This window comes from Ciconia boyciana, chromosome 1 (genome assembly GCF_034638445.1).
Source record: "Ciconia boyciana chromosome 1, ASM3463844v1, whole genome shotgun sequence".
Classification (NCBI taxonomy): Eukaryota; Metazoa; Chordata; class Aves; order Ciconiiformes; family Ciconiidae; genus Ciconia; species Ciconia boyciana.
Window position 1 is genome coordinate 175,311,649 of NC_132934.1, and position 13,654 is coordinate 175,325,302.

The 13,654-nt window shown below is 38.6% G+C and overlaps 1 protein-coding gene across 1 annotated transcript; it reads left to right on the forward strand.

Annotated features, from left to right (window-relative positions):
* The first annotated feature begins 140 nt into the window (after positions 1 to 140).
* On the forward strand, positions 141 to 10,426 carry MZT1 (mitotic spindle organizing protein 1). The gene is made up of 3 exons (XM_072850098.1): positions 141 to 273; positions 3,831 to 3,976; positions 5,499 to 10,426. Exons 1-3 carry the CDS (start codon positions 225 to 227, stop codon positions 5,520 to 5,522), a joined length of 219 nt encoding a protein of 72 aa, XP_072706199.1. The 5' UTR covers positions 141 to 224; the 3' UTR covers positions 5,523 to 10,426.
* Positions 10,427 to 13,654: the final 3,228 nt, after the last annotated feature.

Here is a 13,654-nt window from a genome sequence, read left to right on the forward strand (position 1 = left end):
CAGGGCCCCCCCTGCTCTCGAACGGGCCAATGGCCAGGGGAGCCGCTACACAAATTCGAAAGAAATCCCACCCCTTTCCTTCTGGCTGTTAAGCGAGCGGCTTCCGTTTGGGGCGTCACGTGGGGCCAGCGGGGGCGGGGCGGGAGTATTTGAACGACGTTGGTGCCAGCGTGAGGGGGCTCGTTCCGCTTCCGGGTGGGAGGTGAGGGCGGCGCTGGGTCGCAATGGCGAGCAATGCCGCTAGCCTCAACGCGGTGCGGGAGACTATGGACGGTGGGTGGTGGAGACGTACCGGCTGCGTGCTGGGGGGGTGGCTAGGCCCCGCTCCCGCCGCGCAGGCGGCCCTGGGTCGGCCTTTGGCCTCTCCGAGCGGGTGTTGCCCTAGCGTTCCTGCCCTCGCCCCTCTCCGCAGGCTGCGGAGCCTTGAGCCGGCTCTTAATTAACACAAGCGCCTCTCCTGTGAAGAGGATTACGGTTTGCAATTGCTTAAAGATTTAGAGTTTAGCAATTTATTTTTATTTCGTGTAACGCGTAATGTCTGAAACACTTCAAAATATGCGTGTAGTGCTAGTATCTTTGGACCTCGTGTGACTCTTCTTGTTTTTTAATTAGCTGTTAAGGATTTCATTTAGAATAAAGTTTTTTAATATGTATAAGTATATAGATTTGCTAGTCTTTCTTATTATTTGAAATGGTTGGTGCAAATTATGTTACCTGGCTCTGTGCATCTTGGATTTAAACTGAGGGAAGACAGTGCATAGAAGGGGGAGGAAGGACCAACCCTGTGGTGCTGTAAGTGTCAGCACCTGAACTGATCTTAACCCCAGTGTCTTGTTCCTGTGGGCTGCTCGTGTCAGAAAACCAAAATAAACTACTAAAAAAAAGACTGACAAAGTTTTGAGAAGGTCAGTCAGTGTTACAGAATTAGAATAGTTTCCAATACAAAAAAACTTGGTACTGTTGTGGGATGGGGAATGTGAGAGAAGTGGCACTGGGAGTAGTGGGAAATATTTCAGAGATTTATAAGCCATGAGAAATGTGAGCAGAGTGAGTAAAGATCAGGTGTTCACTTTCTTTTCCAGCCTGATTATGAGGAATCAAAGCTGGCAGGTTCAGGAGGTGTTTCTGAGCAATGTGTAATGCAAAACTCTGGAATTCCATGGAATGGCTATGCCAAAAGCTTATATGGATTTCAGAGTGGAAAGCTGCCAGGAAATCCCCTGAGGGTTGTTAAATATGAAGACTTTCTCTGGAAATGCCCTAGTGAGGGGCTAGAGGGAGTGCTCAGGGGGGTATTGCTTTGTGTTTATTATTTTTGTCACCATCTTCCCTTGCATTGTAGTTACGGCTACTGTTACATAAGGACTCATTCGCAAATACCTTCATAAGTTGTACTGGTATAAAAATTAGAGTTTCAGCTGCTGATATACCCACTCTGACCTGCTGCTGAGGCAAGGCAGGACTAGTGAGCTGCTTTTACGGCTGCTCTGATGCTTCAACAGGGTAAGACCATGCTGTGCAGATGGAGAGAGATTTGTTTGAGAAGGACAGTGATTCTAAGTTCTTGTAACTGTACTTGACACCTACCCTCTCCACTTCTGCAGGAATGTTTTAGAGGGGAAGGGTGATATGCAGATTTAAAGATAAAGTAAGGCTTTTGAGAACTGCTATGGAAAGTGTACTAGCCTTCAGATTTAGGAGGCTAGGCTTCCTGTGTAACAATGTGTATGTTTTACTTAGGATAGATAGTCATAATCTAACCTCTTCCTGAGGTCAGGTGTTTTTAGAAGAAAACAAATTTCCATTAACTTAAAAATACACTGATCTTTAAAGATTTACTTAAACAGAGTCTTAGAAATACCCTCATGTTTGAACTTTTACTGCACTCAATAAATAGTTTTGAGTTTTTTACTATTCAAAATAGCATTAATCTTTTGAAATTTCCATTATAAGAATATTTGTTTAAAATGCTTTGGTGAAGTAACTGAAAATATAAAATACTGATAGTTGTGTTTATGTAACTAGATTTTTCTTGATGAGGGCGCATCATAATGAGTAGAAAAAAATATTGGTAGGATAATTTTTTTAGACCTCTTTAAGACACAACACAGATTCCATATTCTATTTAACTTACTGCATAAGAAATGAGCACCTAATGGAGGTAAATGGGTTGGTATTAAAAGAAGTGTTCCTTTATATCTTCAGTAGTAAAATGCTCAATCTAGAATGTCAGATATAAATATTTAGCAGCTGTTCTCTGCAGAATTGTTAAAAGCTCAGATTTTTTTTGTGGAGAAACTGCTACATCTCTCTGCCAAAGATGGTGCCCCAACACCTAAAGATATTTCCTATTAGAAATGAGTGACCACAACTCTTGCTGACATAGGAAATTGGAGCTTATCTTTAGTTAGATTTACTGCTCTGCTCTCAAATACATCACATGCATAGTGAATTTTATGGTAAAATTTTAAATGGTTAAAAACATAAGAATTGTTCATTTCTGGGAAGTTGTCAGTCTTTCTTAGTTCTGTATCTCTTAATGCTCAATGGCATTTTATTGCAAATGCATCAATTTGTTGTTGCTTTATCTGGCTGTTGAAGATGCTTTCATGTGGGCAGGGTGTACATGTGTAATATGTTTGGAATGGTTTGCTTTCAAGCCAGTTGGAACAGAAAGCCTGGCTGCGGAGAAGGAAGCTCCCCTTGTGGCTTGTAGCTAGGGCTTTGTTCTGACAAACTGCTTTTTTTATGTCTTAAACTTGTGCTTATTCTTGATCCAACCTACTTGTGTGGGCTTCAAGTGCTCTTTGAGGTTTTTTCATAGCATCTGACATTTCCCTGTGACTTCAGTGGAATTGACTGGGTGCATTAGGCCGTTAATGTCTTGGCCTGGGTGAATGTGACTCTGAGGGTGTGCTGCAGTATGTCTTTGGTATACTGAAGTAGAATATTTTCATAGCTGTCAAGTGGACACTAGTCATTTGCCATGCTGCTTCTACATTGTAAGAAAGACCTACTTCACTTTCTCCTAGTTTGTGGGAGGTTTGTTTAAAGAAACAGTGTGAATAACATCTGTTCGAAATCAACCTGTACTGCTAGGCTTAGTCTCAGGATAGAGATTACTGTAGCAACCAGAAATAAAATCTCAATGAGTTGTTCTGTTACATATTTAACAAACTCTTTATGAGAATCAAAGAAAAGGGGCCTTCCAGGGAAGGTTTGGAAGGGGGGAGAGAAAAATCTTTGTTTCTGCACAAAGCTGACTGGAATCTCCTTCTACAAAAGGTTTGATACTGACACGTGGTGCTGCTCTTGATTTGGGTCACATAAAAATTGAGTAGTATTGCTTATCCTTAAACCAGTGTTAATGTTAGACCTAAAGCTGGTTAGTTATGGAAGGAGGTGGCTAGAAAACTCCTGACATTCCCTATAACAGCTTTAAGAATGTGCTTCCAGTCCATTTTAGTAGGACTTTGTCAGTATCTGGAGTTCAAAAGCATGGATTATTCTTATAGCCTACCTTTTACATAATTGGCAAGCATGCTAATTATTGAATTATTCACTTATGTTTTATCTTTCAAAACCCATTAGCCAGTATTAAGTCTGCTGAACCAGAAAAGCATGGTATTTATGTTAGAAGCTGTGGCTTCTAGCTTGTGCTGGAAAGCTGAACTTGAATGCTGCTGTTAAGGTTTAGACTGCAAGAGCTTTCTGCAGCTGCTGTGTTCACAGACTCTACTGTAGAAATTAAATGCTGATGAATAACATTTTTGATCATTGAAACTTCATAGTCTATAGGGACTAAAGTGATTTCATTTTTTCTGTTGCAGTTCTGTTTGAGATTTCAAGAATATTAAACACTGGCTTGGATATGGAAACGTTGTCTATTTGTGTGCGGCTTTGTGAACAGGGGATAAATCCAGAAGCATTATCATCTGTTATTAAAGAACTGCGTAAAGCTACAGAAGCTCTAAAGGTAATGCTTTTGCTTAAAAAACTTACAAATTTGTTTTTAAGAGTCAGATGTATGTTCGGCTTGCTATACTTCAGTTTGTAAATTGTACTTTTAAGATGTGACTTGTTTTTAAATCAAGGAAATTAACTATTCCATAGAAAAGGCAATGAATACAACTGAATGGAACACAAAGCAAGAAATGGTACAAAAAATCTTTTCAGAAATAATTAGATTAACTCTTTTGAAGGAAAAAACCAACAACCAAAACCTGCAGATTTTTATTCTGGGCATTTGTAGCCACCATTTGCCCCTTTATCTGCATCATACTACAGTATATTGCTACTTTCTCCTTTAACCCATATCACCTTGTTTGTACAACCTCAGGCCTAATAGTATGCGGCAGTATCTGTAAGCAGGTACATGCAGCTTCCTAATGTAACCTTCACATATTGCTTTTACCACGTTAACCTCTGCTTTGAATCTCTCCAAAGACAAATGAGGGGATTTCATGGTATGTGTATATATAAGGCTCTTCATAATTTAGCATCTACCTGTTTAGCTAGTAGAGAGGGTAACTATGGTTTACAAAAAAAATCCTCACTTGCCTTTTAAAGGGTTTTCTACCTGTCTACCTAAACATCATGATTTCTTTTCCATTGTATCTTATATTTGTTTATTTCTGGGGAGGTGGAGGGGAAACCTATATCTAGCCAGCCTATCTCTGTTCTGAAAGACTGCATTCTGATTCTTAGGAAATTCCACTTACAGATTTTTGACTAGATAGATGCTAGTCAGGACTATTTTTCACCAGTTTTCAGTTTTTTTACTTCATTTTTAACATTTTTCTGTGCTCATGCATATTTTATATTTGTGTACATGCTTAAATGTGTGCATACATATATGTTTATGTGTATATAAGTAATTTGGGGGCTGTTTTACTTCTTCCTTTGCTTTTACTGGCTTATCGTTCCTGTTGCTTTCCTTACCTGTTTGTCCCATAACTGGCTTAATCTACCAATGTCAGTCTCTGACAACTGTACCTTGTTGGCTGGGTTGAGTTATTCAGTAATAAAAATACTTACTGATGACCTTGATCAAATAATTGGCAGTGTGATTTATGCAGTTATGATTAATGTCATTCTTCTAAGTTTTGTGTCAGTAATTTATCTGCATGAGTAGGAGTAATAATTTCTATAAATTCTATAAAGTAGTAAACTCCAAAGGAAAACTTATGCTTTCAAGAAGTGCTCATGCATTACGGTAAAATGTACAGGGTACAAGCTGCTTAGAAACAGGATATACAATGTAACACAAACAAATGGTAATGGCTATGTTAATAAAGGCTAATGGCAGTTGACAGCATTATTTTTAAAAAAATAGAAGTATTCATTAGAGAATGACACTACACAATTTTCATAAGTAGCTTATTTTTAGACTTCTAAGTTCTCTAGGTAAATTAAAATAGTTACAAGAAAAGATTTAAATTTAATCTACATGATGTCTGCTTTTGGTGACTTGCAATAAATGTTTTTTCTCTTTCTAGGCTGCTGAAAATATGACAGGCTGACATGGGAGAAGATTTCTTTGAGAAGAATGCAAAATTAAAGTTAACAGGCTTTGAAGGTTGCTACTATTCAGAAAAAAGTGAAGTGTGTATGTGAAGGTTTCAGAATATTTCTGTAATCTTCTTGAAAAAGATGATGTATAGAATAGCTTTGAAATGTTTTTTAATAAGTTAAGTTCACCAATAATCTCATTACTTGGTCTTTCTGTGAACTGTTTGTGCATATAGTGCAATTGCTCTTTGGCATCCAGTATTTTTAAACCATGTCAGATACTGCACACTTCCTGAACTTACTAGTGTGTAGCAATGAATATAGTTATAATGAGTATAGCTTGTTAATGCATCCTTTAGAAGTGCTAATATATCCTGGTTTTTATCTCTTGCTTTGATGAAAAACTACACGTACAACTTTAGTTTTTCTTTATGGACCAGATAGGAATGAAGCCCATCCTGACTTTATTTTAATTAGAGTAAGGGTAGTGACTTAAGTCTCAATCTGAAAGCACTTTTGATAATGTAGGTAATGAATTCTCCTTTTGATTCAAATTGCTGGAAAAGTGTTTTTAACTTGGATAACAAAGCAACTTCAGTTATCCATGCAGAAATGTATGTAAATTTAAATTCTAGATTACATGGAATATTTTAGAGTTCAGATGCTGCATTTGTTATATTTGTTCTGACTAGACCTAAAAATATTAAGGCTATGTTGTTTCTTCCTCATCAAAGCATACATGAAAAGCATCGGATTTGGTTGATGGGACTCAATGAGTCTTAAAGTCATTTGGTATAGGAATGTCTTCTCATTCAGCACTGGGAATCTTCACTGATGCCAAAACAAGTGTTTATAAGTATATACAGTAAACTGTTTATCATGTTACTCTCCAGTAAATATCCTTGTATCCAGGAACTCTACTTCATAAGAAAATGGTTTCTTGTGTATTCATCTGCTGCTGTTTAAGCTTTTTCAATTTTTTGTTAGCATGGTTTCAACGTGTAGTGTTAATGGGACCTAAAGTAACCTCCAATGTTAATAGGGTGGAGCACATTTGGAAATGAACCTGGAATCTTAGTTAAGCCAAACTTTATATTTGTGCAGAGAAGAAAGTTCTTTGTACTTTAAGAGTTTACATTGTATGCACTCTGGCTCATAGCTCTACAAAAAGTGATCAAGGAGGCAAAATACTTCATGTTGCTGGCAGAGAGAGTAGAAAAATATTTATATTATACTGAATCACTTACCATTATTTCCAGTTAGCCTGGCCAAAAAATCATTCCACGAAGATGCTGTGAACTTCTGGATAACCAAGCTGGGGGACTTTTAAGTGGTATCAGTTTGCTCACTCATATGAACACTTAAAATCCTTTGTAAACTGGTGTTGTAACTTCAGATTTAAAACTTTTGAATACTGGGTGTAATGTTTTTTGAAAACATTAAGGTATCCCTAGTATGAAAAGATATGAGCAATGAAATTTATCCTGGGAAATCTGAAAAGTCAGTAAAACATCATGAAAACACCAGGTTAGATCAACAAATTAGCAATTAGCTCTTCTATTTAACTTTAGACTCAGTGCTACATCTGAAAAATGAGAAGACTGGGGAGCATTCTTCCTGTTGGCAGGAGCCACATCTAAGTGAGTTCTCACCTGTGAAACTAAACTCTGAAAATTTTGTGTAAACTATAGCAAATGTGCCCAAAATAATTATGAAATCCTATTAAAGTGTATGTTTCTGCTGGTGCTTTTTCTTTTCCTCCATTGCCAGATCTTTGGGCAATACAGGAATTCTGATGACTTCCCTTGAATGTCACTCTTGATTTGCATTTATGTGTTTCCAGAGGTTTTTCTAACTTACTAGCTTGATTTCAGTTTTGGTTCTATATCCTTAAAATGCTTAAACAGCTTGCAAATGCAGTATGAGAACAATTTTTATATAATTCTTGATCTGTCCAATAAGTTGCATCTACTGTTTTACCATCAGTAAACTTAGTCTTTTTATGCACTTAGACATTTGTTGGTAGACCATTTGTCATGCAGAATCACAGAAGCAGGGCATGTTTTTGACATTCGAAAACCTAATTTTATGGATATAAAACTAAAAATGCATCACTTTCATTATTACATGGAACTAAATTATAACATTGGTTAACCTTAATAGTTCATATTAAGGTTTCATAAAATGAAATGCAAACCTTAAGGTTGAATATTTAGCATATTTGGGCTGAAAGCAAGGAAGAGATGTTTCTTAAAATTGGTAGATCTGTGGTTACCTAGGAAGTCTATGTACTTTTCCTCAATTTGCCATATTTGGCAAAATTTCTTTCAAAATACTGGCTTAGGAAATGTGCTTAGGAATTGGTATAACAGAACTCCTGATCACTTTTGATTTGGGGTACCATCCAGAACAAATATAAGAAATATTTTCTTCGTCCTGGTAAGAAAAAAAAGAAAATCCCTCTAGTAAGAAGTGTCATACTAGAAATGTTTCCATACTGTAAAATAAGTCTTATTTTATTAGCATCCCCACTATGTGAACATCAGTACTTGGACTTAGCATTGATGACTGAGAAGCCTTGGCTGCATTTGTAACACACACCACCACCTACTACATTTAACTGTAAGAAGCCAAGCAAACAGCATGTGCTTTTCCTCTGTGCTCCTTACATGCTCTTGGAACTCTTGAAAAGATGAACATAGGAACAGCTATACAGGTCCTCACCAAAGGTTTTTCTAACACAATAGCCTCTTCTGTAGTCAAAAGCAGATGCCTGAGAAAGGATAAGAATAATGCAAGCACATTTGGTTCTTTTCTCTGTTCTCCTAGCTTCCAAGTGTCTTCTATTCCAGGCTTTCCTGAACATTATATGGTTTGTGTATTTAGTGATCTCCAATGCTGCTTTTTCCAGTACTTGTCCAGTTTCCCTTGGACTATATATGCTTCCTGAATAACAGCAGCCTTTATCAACTGATGTCTGTTGTATAAGGAATTGCCACTTCTTCTTTATTTTGAACCTGATTTTTACTAGCTTAATTTAATGTTCCCTGCATAGTAAGCCTTTACTGATCATGCTTGTACCAGTCATGATTCTGCAGATGTAGAACATATTCACCTTTAAATTTCCTTTTTTCTAAGCTGAAATGTATTAACATATTCCTTGGCTGACTAAAGGCATAGAATAGCTTCTGTATTTATTGTCCTTTAAGACTTTTCTGGGTCTCATATTTTTCTGAGAAGGGAACCAAAACTGCACACAGCATTAGCCATGTAGTTAAGTACTGGTCTGTTTACTTTCTAGTTCACTATTCCTTTCCTCATACTTCCTAATACTTGACTTGCTTTTTTAATTTGAACTGAGCACGGCATTATCTATTGGAACTGCAGGATCTCACTCTTGAGTGGTAATAATAAGCTCAGAGGCTATTGTTTCATATGTGAAACTACAGTTTATCTCCATGTGTATAATTTTTATCTATGCTGAATTGCATCTGCCATTTTATTTCCTAATCAGCCTTGCATGTCTTTCTGCAATTCTTCAGTTTGCTGATAGTCTTACTACCCTCACTAACTTTATCACTGGCAATTTTTGTTGCTTTGTCCCTTTTTGAGGTTAGTTATGTATAGGTCAAGCAGCACACAACCTAGCAAAGACTGCAGAGTGCCACTGGTGACCTATGGCAGGAACTGACTGTTTATTCCCATTCCTTTTCAGTGGTTGTGAATAAAATGCAGTCCTGCCTACCACTTACAGTTTCTCATTCTTATACCAACTATCTTTAGTATTACTTATAGCACAGCTGTGAAAGCATAAGCACAGTTATGAAGCCAATCCTGCAGAGAGCATAGCATTCTAGATAACTTTGAGGATCACTGACATTTGTAATTATATAATTACATTTTAGAAATATAAACTTAAGTAAGAAAATAACTTTACAGGAGCTTGTAGAGTACTAGAACAAAGACAAACATGATCCTGAAGTCTCCATGTTAACATGAGGGAGGTTTTGTTTCTTAGGCAATTACATTAACCAAAAAGTCTGTTAATGAAAAAAAATTTTAAAAATGCTAGATGATGATTAGGTGAAGACACTTGACCTAATAGAACTGTATCCATGAAAAGTGCATGTATATTTGTCAGCTAGTGTTCTTTTAGCACCTGCTGGTATCCAGCTGAGCAAATACTGGTTCAATCCTAGGCTTGCTTTTTGAGTCAATCAACTAGTTCCCTCTGAGATGAACAGGAAGGCTGTTGTGGGCACACTTTACTCCAGGGACTGCTCCCAGCAGCCTCCATCAGGTTGGGTCCTTCTGTTTTTCCCCAACACTTTTCACTTTTAAACACTCCTATCTACTTTTGCATGCTTATAGTTTCATGCTATAGAAACCCCCCAACCCTCATTATTTGAATATACTTTGAATTAAAATAAAAAGTACAAAAAATGACAATAACCTAAGTAGCAGCAGTGACCCATGGCAAAACACTAGTGTGGCTGTAGACAACTTGCTTTAATGAGAGCTAACACTGAACAGTGGGGCTTTATGTTACTATGCATGATCTGAGGTAGGGACTTAGGCGTGCCTTTAGTAGTGGAGATTCAAATCTTTGAACCACAAATATGACTTTTAATTAAAAGTTTGGAAAACAGAATTCCAAAGAATGAAAGGTGTGCCAAAGTAATTTCAACCTTTAAAAGAGCAGAAGTGATAACAGAGAATTGAAGACCAGTCACCTAGCATCAGCACTAGCAAACTGAACCGGTGAACTTGGGATTTTATCAGCAAAGGATGAAAGAAAAACTACTGAATTCCATTTGAACATTGTTTGGTGGGAATGTTAATGGGCTAGGTTTTTTTATTATTTATGGGTTTACATGTGAGATGTTGATGTAGTATACTTCAATTTCTGCAGGACAACTTTCAGTTAAAACACACCATTGGCATCATTCAGTAAAAACACAAATGTACTGTGTTGTTACCTGTTTTGCTGTCTTGTTACCTTGCAAGTGAGATTTGGGAAAAAAAGCAACCTTTAAAAATGTAAAAAACCAAAATCTCAGTTCTTGAAAAATGGTAAATTGAGAAGGATTTTTGAAGCACCATAAACAGCTACTTCATTGTGAGGGTTTCATGAAGGAAGAGTTCCTGTTAGATACAGAAAATGGGTTTATCAAACAAATAGTGAAGTAAAACCATAGTGCTTTCTGATTACTGCTTCCAGGCCCATTGTTTATAATTTGAGAAAGTTGTAGATACACAAGGATAATTTAAAAGAAAGCCATAAAACTGTTTTGGGACTGGAGAACAAGCCTGATGAGGTCTGAAAGAACTCAGGAGTATGCAGGTTCTCAAAGAGAAGGTGGGAAGAGACATAATGACCATGGGTATGCCCTTGAACATCGAAGGAGGTCTTGTGGCTACATCTTTTTAACCTGACAGAGAAAACATACCAGATCCAGTAGCTGATATTAGACAGATTATACCTTAAAAATAAGGTGCAACTTCCCAGGAATGAAGGTAAGTAAACTTTGTCATGGCATACTAGGGAAATGGCAAGCTGGCTACTGCTTGATGTTGTTAAAATGAAATTAAGAATACTTCTAAAAGACATGGTTTAATCCAGTTTCTGGGGAAAGGTCTACAATACCTCTCTGCAGGGTGTCAGGCATGCTGGCTCTAGCAGTTCCTTCTGACTGCAGAGTCCATGAAGGGCAGCGTAAAACAGCTCTAAGTAAAAGTAGTGTGAAGAAAATTAGGAATATTTAGGATGAATATCAGTGATGTTTCTGTCAGCAAGATAAATGGAAGCCTGGTTTCCGAGACATCTAAATGTTACCTGATAAGAAAAAACAAACAACACAACTATTAATTATCTGAACTGGCAATCTGGAATATATTGAGTCCAAGCAGTTTTATTATCACTTCATAAATATTCCTGTTTTGTCACCTCCAATTCTTACATGTAAGGAGAGACCAGCTCATGAAAATGGATCTCTGAAAGAATTCAATGGTGTCATTACGTCGGCGAGTGGGAGTTTAACGCTCAAATGTAACTTTCGGTGAAGGAGCTGGAAAATGGGGGAGTGGAGGAGGCAGCGCTTGGCCATGCTGTGGTTCCCCAAGGGAGCAGCCGGGAGGACCCCCGAGTGGGGAAGAAGAGGAGGGAGGCCGCGGGAGGGTGAAGAGGCTGAGGGACATCCCAGCTTGATTTTATTTGATTATTTTATCTGTATACCAGATCCAAAATTAGTATGTTTGAAGGTAGTGGCAGGTCTTCTTGTTGGACAGGAGATACAGGAAAGAGAGGCTAGGGTTAATAGGAGGTCATATTGCCCTACTACCCACCCACAGGTTCGGTCCCTCTGACAACAGACTCTGTTGAATGAGGTGGGATCGTTTATCTCGGCAGCGCTGGAGCTGTGCCAGGGTATTGCACAGGCCGGGGGCCCCCCGAGGTCCATCAGGGCAGGGCCTAGCAGCCCCGGCCCACCCCACCCCACCACCCGGGCCAGGGAGCCGTGGCCAGGCCCAGTGAGGGGAGCCGGGGTCAGATGCAGGCCTGGGGTGGCCATGCTAAAACATTTTGGACTGTTGCGGTGGTTTTTTGGCTTTGAAGCTGGCACTGGTGAGACAAGGCTGCCGCCCCCCTCTGCCATCACTGCCTGTTGACGCAGCTTGTGAGGATGCTACTTGAAGGAGCCGACTCGTCAGCTATTGCTCCATCCTCTCTCATCAGCTCTCGCTCCATCCCGCTTCCCCAGGCTCCCAGGAAAGCTCCTCGTGACATTTCTTCCTGTCTTCTCGCACACCTGGTTGGTACACCCTCTGGTTTTGTTCCCAAGCCAGTTTATAGGGGCAGATGATTGTGAACAGGATGAATTATAATTTTGGGAAGGGACAGCTAATCAAGGACAGAGAAAGAGTCTCATTCCTGTGACCAGCAAACTTGTGTTGAACTCAAAGTGTATCGTGAGTGGCAGGTGGTTATTTACTGTTTCTGATTTACAACTGTGAAAAACCCGGGATGTTACCTTACACATAAAGGTCAAGACTTTATGAGACATAAATGTTGCAAGAACAATGTTAAGGAAAAATATTAATCACTTGCAAATACGGTACTCTGGCATACGTAAGACTTAATGAGGGATTTAAAGGAGAATCGTACACTGGTCTTACACATTTTGAAGTAAAGATACAAACAAAAATATCTGGACAAACATGTCCTAGGACATATAAAAAGAAGCCTCACTGTTCTCTCAGGGAGAATTCAGGCTACAGTCTGAATTGTATGGGATTGCTGTGGTTTAACCCGGCAGGCAGCTAACCATCACACAGCAGGGATCCAGGCTGAAGTAAAACTCAGGCCCTTGTCAAATCAAGCACTTTTCTAATTCAAAAATGAATGTTTTGTTTAACTTCACTGTTTAGGTGAAACCAGTCTCGGGCATAGGAACAACTCAGCAAGGTACATGCACAGCTATTTATTCCTACATGCTGTGACGATTGCACTCGAAGGCAGAAAAATATCTATGGCACATACACAGACTGATAATCTGGCCTATATTTTTAGCGTGGTATCTTGAGCTATGCATTTCACTGTTAAGAACGACATGAGTAATAAAGCTGCCAGTTGTCAATCAGTGGCTGGCTGTCTGCTTTCGTTAGATGACTTTGCAGCAGCCATTCAATTTTTAGACGTGTTGGGCCAAATTCAGCATTGACTTGCACCCTGTGAAGTTTTATTGAAGTTAGTGAAATAGCAATACAGGACATGAACCAACAGTGGATATGGGCATTGTTCATCTTAACTGTGACATAAAGACATGATTTTGTTTGGGCAGATCCTTTAGCTTTCCCATAGGAGGACACTCTAGTTAAAATAGGTTGTTTTCCTTCATCAAAATATTTAAAAAGAACACTAATTAAAATAAAAAACGAAAATAATTTTACTAAAGCTCCAAAGATCCATTCGGTATAGTGTTATCATAATTTGTTGTTCTACACCTTGTGCTCCCATTTCTCTTCTGTGAGCTGGGTTTTCTGCCAACTACATCTGCTGCAATTCACCATTTTCCTCTCTCCCCTCCCCTCAATTTTAGTTCTCTCATTAGAGGGGGTCAGGCTTCAATGTTTTCCAATTTTT

Excerpts from the sequence above, each read along its gene's own strand:
- MZT1 (XM_072850098.1), top strand. The coding sequence starts at position 225 with ATGGCGAGCAATGCCGCTAGCCTCAACGCGGTGCGGGAGACTATGGAC. Across the intron at positions 274-3,830 it reads GGTGCGGGAGACTATGGACG|TTCTGTTTGAGATTTCAAGA; the intron begins GTGGGTGGTGGA and ends TTTCTGTTGCAG. Across the intron at positions 3,977-5,498 it reads AAGCTACAGAAGCTCTAAAG|GCTGCTGAAAATATGACAGG; the intron begins GTAATGCTTTTG and ends TTCTCTTTCTAG.